The sequence below is a fragment of the Uranotaenia lowii genome, chromosome 2, assembly GCF_029784155.1.
Source record: "Uranotaenia lowii strain MFRU-FL chromosome 2, ASM2978415v1, whole genome shotgun sequence".
Taxonomy (NCBI): Eukaryota; Metazoa; Arthropoda; class Insecta; order Diptera; family Culicidae; genus Uranotaenia; species Uranotaenia lowii.
The window spans coordinates 181,890,550-181,909,949 of NC_073692.1; the positions used below are offsets into that span (position 1 = coordinate 181,890,550).

A 19,400-nucleotide genomic window follows, 5' to 3' on the forward strand; every position below is an offset into this window, starting at 1 on the left:
ATCTTAAAGATGAAGAGATTTGCAAATTCCTTGAAGATCAGAAAGTGGTTAAAGTTTACCGGTTCTCTCGCAAAGTTGATGGAAAAACCATGCCGACCAACACCATGGTGCTTACGTTCAGCGGCACCGTTCCCCCAGCTCACGTATGGTTTGGCTATTTGCGCGTAGCTACTCGTCCATACTACTCGCGTCCTATGCAGTGTCTACTATGTGGAAAGTTCGGCCACACCAAAACGAAATGTCCCAACCAACCTATCTGCAACAATTGTGGGGAAACTACAATTCATCAGGAATGTTCCAATCCACCTCATTGCAACAACTGTTTGGGCAACCATTCCACTACAAACAAATCCTGTCCAAGATACAAGGAGGAGCAAACCATCATCCGGATCCGCACCGACCAAGGCATCAGCCACTCCGAAGCTGCTAAGGAGTACAGAGCTCGTCTGAACACTCAATCAAGACTTCAAGCACGAATGGACAACGCCAAAAACACTTCATCCAACAACGTAACAACTGTTCAATCGCTAGAAAAGAAAATAGCCGAACTGGTCAAGATCAACTTGGAACTCCAGACCAAAATTGCCAATCTAGAAAACCGCAACAACCTAGGAAACGACGACTCCGATTCAACACTAACCGATACCAACAGCACAACATCGATGGACACTACCGACCACTCCACAAGTCTAACATCTACCCCAAAGCGCGGAAGAGGTGCTGATTCCCCCGAATCCATTTCACCGATCAACAAAAAGAAGCCCATACCCCGAACGGTCCAGAAACCAGAAATACCCGAATTCACCAGCCAGCCCAGACCCTCAGGTTCCATAGAAAAGGTATTCAGCTCCACCACCCCCCCATCTACACATCGGTAAGTTTATCCAATCTTCTTCCTTTTTCCACTGATGTTAAATTCTCAGTCCATCATATTCCACCATAAGTCATGGCCACAAATAGTTGCAATAGACCTACACACAAAAATACTACAGCCTTCGCCATTCAGTGGAACATCTTTGGCTTTAAAACACGTTTACCCGAAATTCAACTTTTAATCTCAAAATATTCGCCCATCATATTAGCATTTCAAGAAACTCTACTCCCACATACAACTACTCATCTAAATGCTATCAAACAATATCAGTTTCTTACCCACAACGTACCTTCAAACCCTTACTGCAGAGGCGTTTGCCTTGGAATAAAAAATGGTTTTCCCTACACACCTATTAATATCCAATCAACCCTCAACGTAGCTTGTGTCCGTCTTGAAGCTCCAATTAAAATTTCAGTTGTCTCCGTTTACGCATCTCCTTCCCTCTCATTTCAAGACTTCGCTAAAGGAATGGATGACCTCATACCACAAATCCCTACTCCCATATTATTGTTAGGTGATTTCAACGCTCACTCTACAGAGTGGGGAAGCAGAATTACTGATCGAAAAGGCAGTTTCATCGAAAATTTTGCCCTATCCAACTGTCTCAGCTTCCTCAATGATGGATCTCCCACACGCCTATGTCCCCGCACCGGGAATACTTCAGCCATCGATCTTAGCGTTGTATCGTGGACCCTAGGACCAAAATTCAAGTGGGAAGCTCTCACTGATAACGGTGGTAGTGACCATTTTCCCATCATAGTTAATCTCGAACATCCTTCACCAATATCCTCTACCAGGCCCCGCTGGCGATATCAAGAAGCCAACTGGCCAGAATTTCAAATCCATGTTGACGACCTTCTCTCTTTGAATCAGCCAAATTCTATACACAGCTTTAATGATATCCTCCTTGATGCTGGTCATAAATTCATACCCCGCACAAGCGGTACTCCTGGTAAATCCGCAGTCCCATGGTGGGGTCCCGAGGCTCGAGACGCCGTTAAAAGCAGAAGAAAGGCACTAAGAATTCTCAGGCGCCTTCCTCCAGATCACCCAGAAAAGCAAAACGCACTTATTGCTTTTCAAAAAGCCAGATCTTTCGCAAGATCTACTATTCGTTCTGCTAAAAATGAATGTTGGGCTAAATTTACAGAAGAGATCCACCCTAATACACCTTCCAAAGTGCTTTGGAGTAAAATAAAAACCCTAAATGGGGAACATAGGAAAAATCAGTTTCACGTACTCCTAAACCAACAATTCACCAACGATCCCTCTCTCCTTGCCGAAGCCTTCAGTTTACACTTCTCCTCAAACACTACCATTCAGTCCATCCCCACCGACCCTATCCAAACTCAATCACCCACTTTCCACCCATCACTCTCTTGTCCTTCCTCTAACCCAATCCTCTGCCCATACAATTCAGACCTCTCCCCTCAAGAACTCTTCTCTGCCCTCAACAAAGTCAAAGGACATTCTTCCGGGCTTGACGACATCGGATTTCCCTTCCTCAAAAACCTGTCCCTTTCTGCTAAAACGACTCTTTTGGAAATAATCAATAAAATATGGAACGAAGGGTCTATTCCCGATATCTGGAAGCGAGGTCTTGTAATACCTATTCCAAAGCCACACAAAGACTCAAATAACATTGACAATTATCGCCCCATAACCCTTCTGGATTGTTCTGGAAAAATTATGGAAAGAATAGTCAACCATCGCTTGAGCACAATTCTCGATCAAAACTCGCTCTTAGACAACCGACAGTTCGCCTTTCGACCTGGTCGTTCCACTGATGACTACTTCTGCAAGCTTGAATCAATCCTAGATGACGCCTTAAACCGCAACCAACATATAGAGCTTTTATCACTTGACTTAACTAAAGCATTTGATAGCGTTGACCCTACCACAATCCTACGCACCTTAAGCGACTGGGGAATCGAAGGTCAACTTTTCCAATACATTCATAGCTTCCTCTCGAACCGTTCTATTCAAGTCCTTGTTAATTCTACTCTTTCCAGTCCAAAATCAGTAACAACCGGGGTCCCACAAGGGTCCGTTATCTCCCCCACACTTTTTCTGATAGCCATCAACTCCATATTCAAAGTAATTCCTGATAACATCAAAATACTCGTTTATGCCGACGATATTTTGCTGATCTCGATCTCCCCTTTCGCCCGTCTCACGCGTAAAAGGTTGCAAAGTGCGGTTGACTTGGTTGCAAGCTGGGCTCCCACGGTGGGTTTCCAGTTCTCACCCGGTAAATCTAAACTGCTACACCTAGGTCCTAACAGAAAAAGCTGACTAAGCTTCCTCCCATAAAAATGAATAACCAAATCATTCCTCTGGTTCACTCTACCAGACTGTTGGGTGTCTGGATCGATGACCGTTTAAATTTTAAAACCCACCTTAACCAGATTAGGAAAAACGCTATCAACAAAATTAACATTCTAAGTATCCTTAGCAAAACCCCCAGCCATGCCAACCGCGATTCCCTACTTCGATTCCTACATGGATGGTTACTCCCATCGACTCTTTATGGCCTAGGCTTGGTGAGCAGATGTGGTCCCTTTCTCCACCAGAAAATTGAACCTCTGTACAACAGATGCATCCGAATAATTGGCTCCGCATTTGTCACCAGTCCAATTGTCTCAATTATGGCAGAAAGTGGACAGAGTCCATTTAAATACCTTATTGCTAAATTACTAACTTCCAAATCACTACGTTGGCTCGCGATCGGCGGTAATGAGGACTCCCCTCTAATATCCCGCACTAACACTTTACTTCAAGAGATAACTAATTCTTCTCTTCCAAACATCTGTCAGAGAAGAACGACTCCCTTCAGATACTGGACTGAAAAAGTTCCTCGGATTGACTTTTCTCTGTCACTCAAAATAAAAGCGGGCCAACATCCTCTTACTGTGCTGCCATATTACCACAGTCTAATCAACGAAAAATACTCGTCCAACTTCCACATCTTCACCGACGGCTCCAAAACTGCCGACGGCAGAGTTGGGTGCGGGATTACTGATCCTATGACCGAACGTAGTATTTGTCTGTCATCACAATGCTCCGTTTTCAGTGCCGAAGCATATGCCATATTAAACGCTTTATTAAACCTCCCAAATCTATCAATTACTCCAGTTATCTTTTCAGACTCTGCCAGCGTGTTGAAAGCCGTTCAAGCTGGGAACATCAAGCACCCCTGGATCTCATCAATAGCCCACGAAGCCTTGAACAGGAATGCTACTCTCGTTTGGATACCAGGACACGCGGGCATTCCCGGCAATGAGTCCGCCGACCGTCTCGCCTCCACCGGTACAAGTCTAGATCCGCTACCAACCCCCATACCACAACAAGATGCCTATCGTAACATCTGCAACTGGCTGTCCCATGCCTGGGAAGATAACTGGGCAAGCAATCGAACAGCTAAACTACGAGAGGTCAAAAACAGCTCACTTAAATGGACCGATCGTATCAATCCTGTAGAAAGGATAGCGCTCACTCGGCTTCGTATAGGCCACACCCGAATAACTCATTCTTATCTTCTCAATAGAGAGGACCCTCCTATCTGCCCCGCCTGTAACTGTCCTCTAACAGTAAAGCACATCCTAGTGAACTGTCAAGTATATGATATGCAAAGATCTCATTGCGGTTTGGCCGACAGTCTGCGTCAAATCCTGTCAAATTGCCCTGATGAGGAGAAGAAACTAGTTACCTTCCTTAAGAACACCAAACTCCTATCCCAAATTTAGTCTTGTTGTTTAATTATCCGGACTAGATTACCGTTATCCGAATTTGTTTCCCAAAGATTCGGTCATGAATGCCGTTGAACAATTTGTTTCCCCTATATCCGGAATTGAATGCCATCAGGACAGTAAGCCACTTAAAGCCGGACCTACGTACCGCAAGAAAACAATCTGTTTCCTGACACATCTGGACTTGATTGCCGATGAAACAATTTGTTCCACCCCAGAGCCGGACATGCGTGCCGTCACCGGAAACAATTAGAATCTACAACAAGAAACGATCCTTGACCTTGTACAATAGTATATGTAATTTTAAGGCTACCGTAATTTTGTATAATAAACTTAATAAACGACAGGAAAAGGGAAGAATGCCACGACGTGGTAAATTCCTGGCAAAAAAAAAAAAAAAAAAAAAAAAAAAAAAAAACAGCGTTCACTTTGCAAATGGGTCTCCTCACGAGCGGACGATAGTCCGACCATTAATGTTGGTTCAAAGTCGTTCCGTCCGGGACGGTTGAAAGCAAATTTCGGTTTTTGACCAGTGAAGATCGTTCCAACCACCGGAGGAGTCCAGAAACCGCATCGCCCATCACCTGCTTCCCAGCCTGTACCCCTTCCAGCATTTGCTTCGTGGCCCGATAGATTTGTGTTTCCAGAACTTTCCGAACGTGTAATGATATTGCTTGTGTATCTGCATGCAAGGATTTTATCTTGCCCGTGTACCTAGTGGGAAACAATGATGCCCAGACGTATTCATTGGGTTTTATATTTAAAAGCCCCTTTTCAGGGCCAAAGAATAATTTTAGAAGAGTTTGATGCCTTGAAATATGTTTCAAATTAATAATTTAGCATCCCATCATATTGGATGGCAGGCTGCTGATACCTACCAGTGACCGACATTTTAATAAAGCAAAACGATTTACTGGTTTTGTGGCTGTATAAAGAAAATACTAGGATCAATATGAAAATTTAATCAAATTTCTGCCGCTGTTGCCAGGTATTTTAGAATTAAAATCGCTAACTTGGTAGGGTTGTACGATGCTATTAGTTAGTAATAGTAGCTATTATTTACTATACCAGGGCTGGTAGCGAGTCACTTTTTAGTGACTTGGTCACTTTTTTTGGGTCAGTCACTAAAAAGTCACTTTTTTCATCATTTGGTCACTAAAGTCACTATTTTCACTATTTTATAGCTTGCGTAATTCTACGTTAACTTTGCGGTCGTGTCTCAAATACAACCTCTTTAACTTTTTACAGGTGGCGGATGATCAACACCTTGGCACAAAGCTGCCACCCCAGAGTCGATGATAGAAATTTGTAAAAAATTGTGTTTCTCGAGATAAATAAATCCCTTATTGAAAAAATGGGAGAAAATAATTGTTTTTATTGCTAATTATATGCACAGCCAATATTCTCAATTTAATTTTGAATTCAAATATAAATTTGATACTAAATACGGCCGGTTGTTTTGAAAGAAAAAGCTGGTTTCCAGCAATCTGGATTGCTGATTTTCCAGCAATTTGAATTGCTGGAAACCAGCATTAAAGTTTGCTGTTTTTTCCAGCAATTTAAATTGCTGGAAATTTTGCTGGAAAGTCAGCGGGACAAAAACCAGCAAAATTTTGCTGGTTTCCAGCAAAAAAAAAATTTGCTGTGTATACACTGGAAAAAATACCACTCTAATAAGTGCTAAAACAATTGTGAGTTCTTTTTTATTTCTTTTTTCACTTTTTCTTTTTCTATCATATTTCCCTTTTTATATATTTCGATAATTTTGTGCTTCGCTTATATTTTCAACACGGAGAGCATTCGTGTTCCCGTTGAGAAATATGAGCGAAGGCGGGGGATTATACCCTCCAACTGGGGGTGATGCGAATATCACCTATGAAGATGAGGAGCATCTGGAGGATTCGGCGGATGCTGGTCCTTCAGATGCAAATTGTTCTCGGATGGATGACAATGTTGCATCATCCTCAGTCGAGAGTAGAGTCACCCGGCTCCGACAATATACAGAGGGCTCATCTTCCTCTGGGCCATGGGTGGTTTTCATCCGGCCCAAAGCGAATGGTAAACAGCTAAATGTGGTACAGATCACCAAAGATCTGGCGAGGTGGCCCTCTGTAACCAGTGTTACGAAATTGCGTCCGAACAAGCTGCGCGTTGTAGTGGCTAACTGGAAAGCCGCAAATGAGATTGTGGCCAGCAAATTCATAAACCTAGAATATCTCGTCTACATCCCGTCTCGAAACGTAGAGATCGATGGCGTGATCACTGAGATGAGCCTAGAGGCGGAGTACGTTAAATCCAACGGCGTTGGTAAGTTTAGGAACCTTGATTCGACTTCGGTCGATATCTTGGATTGTCGCCAACTCCAAACTGCCACCGTCGTAAATGGAGTTAAAAAGTACTCCCCTTCGGCATCACTTCGTGTGACCTTTGCGGGTACCGCCCTCCCTCACTACGTTTTGATTAACGGAGTTTTAAGGCTACCCGTGCGACTCTTTGTGCCTCGCCCAATGGATTGCAAAAATTGCATTAAGTTGGGGCACACTGCGTCGCACTGCTGCAACAAGCGGCGGTGCCCCAAATGCGGGGAGAATCATGGGGATGGAGCGTGCTCAGCAATAGAACAGAAATGTGTCTATTGCGGGGGCTCACCCCATGAAATCTCTTCGTGTGAGGCATTTAAGAGTCGCTGGGATAACCAAAAGCGCTCTTTAAAGGAACGGTCAAGGCGGTCTTATGCCGCCATTTTAAAGGGCGCGGCGCCTCCGATCCAAACTCATTCGAGTAACATTTTTGCTGTATTGCCAGTTGACAATGTGGACACGGACACAGCCGATGAAGAACTTCCAGTAGTGTTTACTGCTAATTCCCGAAAACGTCCAAAACCAGCTCCTAAGAACACCAGAATTCCAAAAAAAATAGTCACGTTAAGCCCTCCAGTCGTCGAAAGACAAAAAGCGCCAACTGTACAGAAAGAAAAACCATCTCCTCCTGGATTCCAAATGAATATTACACCTCAGTATAAACCCGAAGTAGCAGGAACTTCTAGTGGCTTCAAGCCCAACGTAGCTTCACCAGAATCAACCTCCCAATCTGGACTTTTCAAGTTGTCGGATATTCTGAATGGATTTTTTTCGTTTTTCAACGTATCAGAATCAATAAGAGGCATTGTAATCACAATGCTTCCAATAGTGAAGACATTTTTAAAGCAATTGATGCAAACTTGGCCCCTCATTTCAGTGTTTATCTCTCTCGATGGCTAATTTACGCCCAGAGGTCGGAGATATCACTGTTTTACAGTGGAATTGTCGTAGTATCATTTCTAAACTGGATCCGTTCAAATTTCTTCTTCATGAAACTAGTTGCGATATTTTTGCCCTTTCTGAAACATGGCTTTCTTCTCAATCAAACATCTCATTCCACGATTTTAATATTATCCGTTTGGATCGCAACGATTCTTATGGAGGGGTGCTTTTGGGGATCAATAAGCGCCACTCCTTTTATAGAATCCACCTCCCTTTATCAGGAGGAATTGAAGCTGTTGCATGTCATACAACTATAAGAGGTAAGGACTTATGTGTTGTCAGTTTGTACTGGCCTCATAGAGTTGCAGTGGATCGAAGTCACCTAGAGGACCTGTGCTTAGTGCTTCCTGAGCCAAGGTTGATCCTGGGTGACTTCAATTCACATGGAACTGTCTGGGGAGAACAAATTGACGATAGTCGTTCTACTCTTATTTATGACATTTGTGATAGTTTCAATTTCACAATTTTGAACACGGGTGAAAAAACACGAGTACCTAAACCTCCTGCAAGACCAAGCGCAACTGACCTCTCACTCTGCTCAAATTCACTATCATTGGATTGCCAGTGGAAGGTAATCCCTGATCCCAATGGTAGTGACCACTTACCAATCAAAATTACAATCAACAATGGGGCCAGCTCTTCAAATTCAACAAATATGGTATATGACCTTACAAGACACATCGACTGGAAAAAGTACTCGGACGAAATAACAAAATCCATCGATTCTATGAATGTTTTACCCCCTTTAGAGGAGTATAACTTTCTTTCACGTATGATACATGAAAGTGCACTTTGCGCTCAAACAAAACCGATCCCAAATTCATCTATTCCTAGAAGGCCTCCTAATCCATGGTGGGACCAGCAATGTTCCAAGCTTTATAAGGACAAATCGAAAGCATTTAAAGATTTTCGAAAACATGGAACTCTCGTCCTTTTTGAAACCTATGTTACCCTCGAAAATCAGTTTAAAAAATTGATCAAAGGGAAAAAGAAGGCGTATTGGCGGAATTTTGTAGGCGGTTTATCACGGGAAACATCCCTGAGTACCTTGTGGAAAGTTGCACGAAGCATGCGTAATCGATCTTCTACAAATGAAAATGAGGAACATTCACATAGATGGATATTCAACTTCGCACGGAAAGTCTGTCCAGATTCCACACCTGTGCAAAAAATAATCCGGAACGTGCCTCCTGATAGGTGTGGTCTGGATTCCAGCTTTTCGATGGTCGAATTTTCACTTGCCCTTCTCTCTTGCAACAATTCAGCTCCGGGAATTGATAAAATCAAATTTAACTTGTTGAAAAACCTTCCGGACGCCGCCAAATTTCGCTTGTTAAATTTATTTAATCAATTCTTGGAGAACAACATTGTTCCCCAAGAGTGGAGACAAGTAAGAGTTATCGCTATCCAAAAGCCCGGAAAACCAGCGTCCGATGCGAATTCGTACCGTCCAATAGCGATGTTGTCTTGTATACGCAAATTGATCGATTGAAAAATGATACAATCTTTTCTGATGTTAGTGACCATCTACAAATACTCACGTCCTTCAATTTATTAGGTGATAAAAATGTAACAATTCTAAGAAAAGAGATAGTTGACTACGCTAAACTAAACAGCTTATTTGTGAATTATTTAAACAGTATTCAACTACCAGAAAGTGTTGATGAAGGCCTACAAGAAATCACATCAACTTACAATCGCTTTGTGAAAGTTTCTACTCGTACACTTAATAAAAGGGTAAAACTTAAAGGTAATTGCTGTCCGTGGATGACATTTGACCTGTGGACACTCATCAAAATAAAAGATAATTATTTAAAACGATCAAAAAAGCATCCTAATGATAACAATTTGAAAGAGATGTTAATTCATTTAAATAAAAAAGTGAGTGCAAAAAAACAAGAATGTAAAAGGCTCTATTACGAGCGCTTATTAAATAATTCTCCGCATTCTAAGCTCTGCAAAAACATAAATACGCTCTTAGGTAAATCTAAAACGACTTCCTCAATCAACCTTTTAAGATGAAAGAGGTGTTATAACCAATAGTACACAGATTTGTGAGAAATTTAACAAACATTTTTCCACAATTGGAAAGAACCTGGCTAAAGAGATTCCAATAGACACTGAAAATGATCATTTGTCTCATATCGCACAGGTAGAAAATACAATCTTCTTACGACCCGCTAATGTAAACGAGGTTCGATTAGTTATTTTTTCACTTAAAAATAAAAAGGGTCATGGACCAGATGGCTTCCCTGTTAATGTCCTAAAAAACAACCATGAAACATTCTCGTACATACTCACACAATATTTTAACCAAATATTAGAGTCAGGAGTTTTCCCGAACTGTCTAAAAATTGCGAAAGTTATCCCTGTTTTTAAGGCTGGCGATTCGCTTGACGTCAATAACTATCGTCCTATCTCGACCTTAAGCGTTTTTAGTAAAGTGTTCGAGAAGCTTCTTGTTAATAGGATTGTAGACTTTCTAAATCAGAACAATATACTCTATAAACTGCAATATGGATTTAGATCAGGCTCGAGCACTCAAATTGCCATCTCAGAATTAGTGGAATCTATCATATGTAAAATAGAGTCAAAAAATGTTGTTGGGGCATTGTTTTTGGATCTCAAAAAAGCTTTCGACACTCTAAATCATGACATATTATTGTCCAAATTGCATAAATACGGGATAAGAGGAACAGCAAATAATATCCTTCGTAGCTACCTAGAAGATCGCAAGCAGTTTGTGGCTATTGAAAATACAAGAAGCGAATTAAGAAATATTGATATCGGTGTACCACAAGGGAGTAATATCGGGCCATTACTTTTCCTCTTATATGGTCGCGATTCGACCAGACCGAACTGAACGCCATGAACTTGATTTCGAAAAAATCGAATTCAAAGTTCACAGCCCTACCAATTGATACCATTTTATAAGATATCTCATTTAATCATTTTACCATCACATTCAGACTCTTAAAAAGCTGACGAGCATATACTGGTCGATTTCTGATTACACAATAAGCCGTAAACTGAATTTTTATAGCAATATGTTTGCACCCAGTTCACTCTGGTCGAACTAAAATGTTTGAAAAATTACCATGCGCTATCATTTGACTGGCAATTTGTTCTAAACGAAGGAGCCTACTAATAGGCGCTTTACGAGCAGCACCCAACGAGTATGGGTGATGCTTGGAAAATGTTTTTTTTCGTTGAGCCAGAGTGAACCGAGCCATACAAATTTCGCACTTTTGAAGTCCGGAATATCTTTGATTGTTACTTACCGGTTGCGTTCTGAACGACAGTAAGCAATAAAATAAAGTATCTTTCATCGTTAAATGTTAAAAATTCTAACATCCTCTTGAGTAAATTGGAATACAATACTCAAGGGATTCGGTTCAGTCTAGCGGAGCGAAATTTTAACAAATGCTTACAATCCGAAATATAAAGTTTTTAGCCACGGGAACGTTTTTTATAATTTAATTTATCAGAAATTAGTTCGAGGTGAGCCGAAGAACTGTTTTGAATCGGAAAAACCAACACACATAAGATTATTTCGCACAAAATTAGTTTTCATGACCAAAACAGACTTTTTGTCTTTACCTCTAAGGTGGCTCTCAGTTCACTTTGGCGCAACGCATTTTTGCCATTTCCACTGTCTACAACATTGAAATTTTCTAATAAAATCAGAAAAAATAGGAAAAATGTTCTGATTTTCATTGGACAGGTAGTTTATCATGTTTCGCATCCGCTGCCATAGATAACTCATTTTTTTTCAAATTGGCGTTCAGTTCGGTCTGGTCGAATCCCGGCCATATGTAAATGATTTATGTAACCTTCAACTTAAAGGCACAGCACGTTTATTTGCCGATGATACAGCAATTTTTTATTCAGAAACTTCACCTGATATTATAATTCAGCACATTGAAGACGACCTAAAACTGCTTTCAAAATATTTCAATTCAAACCTACTTTCACTTAATTATACAAAAACCAAATACATGTTGTTTCGTTCTTCACATAAAAAACTGCCTCGTACTAATGACCCAGCTATGAATGGTAATACGATTGAGAGAGTTAGTTGTTTCAAATACTTAGGAATTTACTTAGATGAAACTCTTTCATGGAATCGTCAAATTGAACACCTGGAAAAAAAAATTACTCCTCTTTGCGGTGTTCTTTGGAAACTGAGAAATTTTGTTCCCCAACATGTTCTCTTTAAATTTTATTTTGCGTTTATTCACTCTCATTTGAACTACCTTGTTATGATATGGGGAAGAGCTTCTTTGTCTCACTTACAGAAACTTCAAACGCTCCAGAATAGATGCTTGAAAAACATCTTAAAACTCCCTTTGTTATTCCCTACCTTTCAGCTATACTCTTTAAGAACGCATAACGTTCTTCCAATATCTGAACTCTGTGATTTGCAAACTGTTATATATATCTATGATAATCTACACTCAACTGAAAATATTCAAAACCTCCATTTTACTACGGGGTTGCGAACTCATAACACTCGCCAGTCAGATTTCTTGCAACGAAGCCGATCCACAACATCATTAGGGCAAAAAAGAATTTCGTTTATTGGACCTACTAAATACAACACCTTACCAACTGATATTAAAAACATAACCAATCGTTCCATGTTCAAAACCAAAGTGATACAGCTTTTGAAAGAAAAATTGAACCATTAAAACAGTCGATCATCAACCAGTCTTTGTTTTGCTTACCTTTTGCATATTTGTAGCGTTAATTTCTAATATTATTATTCTTTAAAAAATTGTAGTTTGTATTTTTATCTTATTAAATTATTGAACATAACTTGATAAAATTAGTAAATATAATTAGTGTAATAGTAAATATAGTATAATGAATCTCTTCAAAGGAAATTATTTTCCATTGAGATTCATATTGTTGTCAATTTAGTTAAATAATACATTTCCTCGCACGACATTAAACAATTTTGTGTTCTCAGCATGATTAAAATTTGCTCGCGTTAACTTTTATTATTCATTGCTGCCAGACATGCTGAGAACAGTAGCGTCCATTACCAGGGGGCTCAATTGAGCCTTTTGGTGTGGGGGAGTGCGGTGGGCCGCTACAAAAATTAAAAAAAAAAAAAAAAGATGATTTTGTTTCGTTTGGATAAATGGGTAGAAGCAAATGGTCTCCTTTCAGATACTCAATTTGGGTTTCGAAGGGGCAAAGGGACAAACGATTGTCTTGCTTTGCTGTCTTCAGAGATACAAATGGCGTACGCAAAACGTGAGCAAATGGCTTCGGTGTTTCTAGACATAAAGGGAGCTTTTGATGCAGTATCAATAGAGGTTTTGTCAGACAAGTTGCACTCCCGGGGTCTGCCTCCTCTATTGAACAACATCTTATACAGCTTGCTTTGTGAGAAACATCTGAACTTTGCTCACGGAGATATTGCAGTTAGAAGAATCTCTTACATGGGACTTCCGCAGGGTTCATGTTTGAGTCCACTTTTGTACAACTTTTACGTAAGTGACATCGACAGTTGTCTCTCTGAAGGCTGCACTCTAAGACAACTTGCAAATGACGGCGTGGTGTCTGTAACAGGATCCTCCGTGTCTCATCTGCACAGACCTTTACAAGATACTTTAGACAGATTGTCTTCCTGGGCTTTGGGGCTTGGGATTGAGTTTTCCCCACAGAAAACGGAGATGGTTGTTTTCTCTAAAAAACATAGACCTGCTCAACCTAAGCTTCAACTCCTAGGCAGAACGATCACTCAATCGAGATGTTTTAAGTATCTTGGGGTTTGGTTTGATTCCAAATGTACCTGGAGAGCCCATATTGAGTATCTGAAAGGAAAATGCCAACAAAGAATCAATTTTCTTCGATCAATCACTGGCACCTGGTGGGGAGCCCATCCAGAAGATCTTTTAAAATTGTATCGAACAACCATTCTCTCAGTGATGGAATATGGTAGCTTCTGCTTCCAGTCAGCTGCCAAATCTCACCTCATCAAACTCGAGCGTATCCAATACCGCTGCCTCCGCATCGCTCTGGGCTGTATGCCCTCAACGCATAACATGAGTCTCGAAGTTTTGGCAGGAATACTTCCTCTTAAAGATCGATTCAATTTACTATCACTCCGGTTCCTCATCAGGTGTGAGGTCATGAACCCATTGGTGATTGTGAATTTCGAAAGGTTACTTGAGCAAAATCTTCATACTAGATTTATGTCTATATACCATGTCCTCATGTCAATGCAGGTAAACCCTTCTTCGTATTCTCCAACTCGTGTTTGTAGCCCAGACTACGATCATTCTTCTGTCCAGTTTGATTTGTCTATGCAGCAGGAAATTCGTGGAATCCCGGTCTCGCATCGCCCTCTTCTGATTCCAAGAATTTTCGAAGCTAAATATAGACACGTCGATGCTGATAAAATGTACTTTACCGATGGATCTCTTATAGAGGAAACAACAGGATTTGGAGTGTTCAACGAAATATCTAGCGCCTCTCACAGTCTTCAGCCACCATGCTCTGTATATGTAGCGGAGTTAGCAGCTATTCACTGGGCTTTGGACAGTATCGCATCACGGCCAGATGGACACTACTATATTGTAACGGATAGTCTGAGCTCTGTTGAAGCAATCCATTCGATAAAACCGGGAAAGCACTCGCCGTACTTCCTCGAGAAGATACGAAATAATTTGAGTGCTTTATCAAAACGTCGCTTTACCATCACCTTTGTTTGGGTTCCCTCTCATTGCTCGATAGTGGGCAATGAGAAGGCAGACTCTCTGGCAAAGGTGGGAGCGATGGAAGGCGACACGTATCAACGTGAAATCGTCTTCAGCGAATTTTACTATTTGGCTCGAAGAAACTCTCTTGTCAACTGGCAGCGCAAATGGGACGAGGATGATCAGGGTCGGTGGTTCCACTCGATTATCCCAAAGGTTAGCCTTAAACCATGGTTTAATAGATTGAACTTGAGTCGGGATTTTATTCGTATATTTTCCCGTCTCATGTCCAATCATTGTTCCTTAGACGCGGTACTCTATCGTTTTGATATTGCTGGCAGCAATTTGTGTAGTTGTGGCCAAGGTTACCATGACATCGAGCATATTGTTTGGTCGTGCGAGGTCCATCTTGTCGCCAGAACGAATTTTATAGACTCCCTTAGGGCCCGAGGAAAACCACCCTATGTTCCAGTGAGAGATGTGCTGGCTCTGATAGACTTGGACTACATGTTCGAAATATATCTTTTCCTAAAAGCTATTGATCTTCGTCTATAATTCTTTTTATTTTCACATTTCCCTATCTATCTTCTATCTTTTCTTAAAAAAGTGAACTAGATATAAGCACACAATTGTAATCAAACAAAACGAGTTTGGCTCCTTAAAGCCTAAAGGTATGAGCCGTGTCAAATAAAGAAATTACAAAAAAAAAAGAGATGGGTATGGGCTCTGCCCGGGGTAGAGCAGGAATAACCATTACAAAGCGCTGCGATTTCTCGCCTTTCCGTAACTCCCCAGCGAAGAAAACCCTCGTACATTCAACACTTTTGAATACTTTCCATTCTTTAACAGACGATGTCGTAATTTTGATAAGAAAATGCGTTTCTCTAACTTACTTTCTTTTTTTCAGACCATGACAAAAATTTTCGTTGTCTTCAACTGTGCAAAGCGGATTATTAAGAACGCCTCCAGATTCATTGAATGCGCCACGTTGTCGACAAAATGAGCGACATGTACTTCCAGTTTTTTAGACTTTGTCCAGTTTTAATCACAGACTTACCCGCGAACACAAACACACACACAATACATACACATATACATACACAATACCTTCAGTTTTCATTTGAGGTTATATTTGATAATGCTTATTTTTCATCAATCAAGTTTAATGATTCATTCAAAACTACAGGTCATTTGTATAAAGTTCTAAGTAATTAGTTTTTGCTGTATTAAGCTACCAAAACATTGTTGCTCAATTAATTTAGCGAATGTATGCGGTTTAAAATTTTATCATTTACTATAAAGAATCATACATTAAAAAAATGACCGATACGAATAGTAAAAATAATATAACAACCTTCGTCATTTATTGAATTTTCTAAAGCATATCAAATAGAAGTATCTATGAGTTCTTTAATAATATGTTTACACATTCTTAAAGTTAACGATCACGAAGATTATCTAGTTAATTTTCCTAAACATATTGAAAATGTCTATAAATGGATGTACTTTTCTTCCATCTCATCTTTGATTCGTACATTAAGCTTCTGGATGAACAAATTTTTAGAGAAATAAATTTTCATGGACATAGATTTTACAAAAAATTTACTGTTTAAACAATGCTTATTATAGAACGTTATTTCAATTCCAAATAATTGAAAAGGCACAAAAGCTAATTCCAATAATTTGAAATTTCCTTTAAAGTATCTATAATTCAACAACAAACAAACAATTTGAAACTTAATTATTATTTATTTACATAGTATTTGAAACAAACATTGGCTGATAGATTTTATCCGTTGGTAACTGATCTTTAACAACTCTTTTTGTGTTCCTTTTTTTGCAGCAATTCCATGGGACAAGCGTGGCCCAGTGGCATACTACATAGAACTTTCGTTCGAGGTGGCCGCCCTGGTCGTTGACTTTGTTCATCATCTGCACATGCTGCTGTGGGCCAATGTGTTCCTTTCGTTGGCCAGCCTTGTGATCATCATGCAGTTGCGCTGTCTGATCAACGAGATCCAAAGGAAGTTCAAGCACCGTAACTACCTGTGGGTGCTAAACCCCATGGAAAAGAGCTGTCCCCTAGCGACAGCCGAAGATCTGAAGCAGAATTCTGACAACTGTGCCATATGCTGGGAGAAGATGGAAACCGCCCGGAAGCTGCCCTGTTCGCATTTGTTTCATAAGTAAATTGGGGTAAGTATAATCTATTTAAGTTTAAATATTTTAAATGATTTTTTTTTGTTTTTTAGCTCATGCCTTCAATCTTGGTTGAAACGTGACACTAGTTTTCTGACGTGTCGGCTCGGATTTAGCGTTAACAATTTTAATGTGGCCAATATTTTGCGAATGAAATCCGCAAGTCCCCTGGCTCCTGCCGGTTCCTCGGGAAACGGCTGCTGAAATTCATACCTCCCAGGTCAGGAACATGGCCCAGCATCCAGGAGATATTCCTCCGATGGATTACAACTTCCAACCAGCGTCCTCGTCAGCAGCATTTGCCATCATCATCGTCATTTTCATCGGCGGCTTCCACGCCTAACTCCGATAGTTCCTCCGCGCCGCCGGCTACGATTGTCACCGGTCATGGCTACAGCCCTAGCAGTTGTAATAGTAGTGGTTACGAAGTCGAACGAAATAGCAGCATTTTCGGTAACATCGACAATCTGCTGCGAGAGAACAGCATGGAACCGGCCGGGGAGCGGTTTTCCAAGAGCTCCGAAGATCGGGAACGGACTCCAGCGGAGGAAATCGACGCTGCTGCACGGCATGAGAAGGAGGTGAGTAGGTTTTTAAAAGATCTTATTTGATCTTGAAATTTGTTTCAACGATGATTTAATCTTAATTTAAGAATTCTGTTCCCAAAAGTTTTATTTTAAATTTTATTCAATCTGAATTAGTCAAATTGATATGAACTTACATCCTATTTTTCTTTTCTTTTTTTCTCTTTTGTCTTTTTGTATTTCTTTTCATGCTGCCTTCTGATGATGGCGAATTCACGTCAAGTTTGGAAAACTCGAACAACCTTCAAACCATCTCTTCACAACATTGTACCCCGAAGATGGATTTTGCATAATGTGGTTGTCATCCCAAGGATTTAATCAACACCTGAATATGGACGAATTGCTTAAAAAGAAGAAGCTTGCCTCAGACATCGCAATGTCTTGTAGCAGAAGAGGTAACAAAAAATAAATTAGAAGCAAAAAACTGAAAAATAAAAAACAAATGAATTAAAAGTCTCTAGCTTTTTGTTAACAAACCGAAAAACCTAAATGAATGGCAACCATGCTAATCGGTCCAGAAACGGCCTAAAAAAACCTTTCGGTTTCGGTCCGAAATCGGTTCTTTTTTTCGGGTGGACGCTATGGCAATCGGCCCGGAAACGGTTCGAGAAATCATTCGGTTTCGGTCGAAAATCGGGCCGTTTTTTCGCTGGCAATCGGCCCAGAAACGGTTCGAAAAACCGTTCGGTTTCTGCCCGAAATCGATCCCTTATTTCGGAGGGACGATGGCAATCGGCCCAGAAACGGTTCGAAAACCGTTCAGATTTGGTTGGAAAACGGTCCGCTTGTTTTGACATTCAATCTGCTCGAACTGGTTGAAAAAACTTATCGTCGCCCGAAAAAGTGTTTCATTTTCGCACGATTTTCTACTAAATTCGGCCCGATTTCTTATACGATTTCGGACCGATCGAGCAGATGAACGGACAAAAATCGGGCCGATTTCGGGCGATTTTTCCTGTCTGGGATGAAATAGGATACAGGTAACGAGCCTATAGTAGGGTTGCCATCCGTCCCGCAAAAGCGGGACATGTCCCGCTTTTTTGTTGAATGTCCCGCCGTCCCGCTTTTTCCTCGAAATGTCCCGCTTTTTTTCTTGGAAAACTTTCACAAAGTTTACTGACTTAAACTGCAAAAAATCGAACTTTATTCTCAATTTGAATTCATTGGTTCAACATAGAAAATCTTTCAAATATGTCCTTCAGTCATTGCAGCTTCATTAAACGAGCTGAAAGGTTTTTACTTAAAAACACTTGAACATTTTCAAATAAGAAGATCTTAAGAAGCTATCTTTATTCCTACTTTTATCTCTATGGAGATTTTGTCATTTTATAAAATAATTGCTTTATATCTCATTTGAATGTTGATCAATCTTATTCTCTTTTGTATGAGAATTAATCATTTAAAAAAAAATTTATCAAAATAGCAATTTTTCATGAAAAAGAGCTTATTTAAAAGGCTTATAATTCATGTATGACTTCAAAAACCTTCATGAAACTTTCCCAAGCAACCAGAATTCCCTTAAAAAGGTTCCATAGAAGCTTAATCAGCTCTCGTTTGTGTCTGAAGAGAATGCTAATCAGCCCAAAATTTAAGTTCTTAAAGCTACTTTCAAGTTCGTTTAGGTGGCTGTAGAGAACGCTATTCAGCTTCTAAGAGAATGTCAAGAAACTTCTACGCGCCGAAAAAAAAATCCGATTGACAGATTGCTCTGACAACCACATGTCAGATTGCTAGGTTGCCGGTCTATCATGGTCTATCTCATTGATTTTAATTATATTGTTGGAATTACAAAAGCTGCTTACACGCCTAGAGAATTGAACCGCTGCTCTCTAGGTTGCAATGAAACTCACCAGCCTCTTGACCAATCCAGCAATAGCTAATTGCCACTGTAATGATTAGTATTTAAACTTAATGTCATTTGAGATGATTGAGTGGGTTGGTCAATAGAAGGTACCTTATTTCGTTCAAAGGACTTTCAGTAC

The 19,400-nt window shown here is 40.3% G+C and overlaps 2 protein-coding genes across 3 annotated transcripts in view; one reads left to right on the forward strand and one right to left on the reverse strand.

Annotated features, from left to right (window-relative positions):
* The window catches only part of LOC129747998 (uncharacterized), a 29,293-nt gene extending 11,441 nt beyond the window's left edge, over positions 1-17,852 (forward strand). Inside the window, exons 4-6 of one of the 2 annotated variants that reach the window (XM_055742448.1) lie at positions 16,479-16,831; positions 16,888-17,415; positions 17,642-17,852. In XM_055742448.1, the coding sequence (XP_055598423.1) occupies positions 16,479-16,825 (347 nt within the window). In that variant the 3' untranslated portion in view covers positions 16,826-16,831; positions 16,888-17,415; positions 17,642-17,852. The remainder of the gene's footprint in view (positions 1-16,478; positions 16,832-16,887; positions 17,416-17,641) is intronic. The other variant, XM_055742449.1, reaches the window with a different exon arrangement.
* LOC129747999 (leptin receptor gene-related protein) overlaps positions 1-19,400 on the reverse strand; it is a 156,376-nt gene that overhangs the window by 59,900 nt on the left and 77,076 nt on the right. The window lies entirely within an intron of this gene.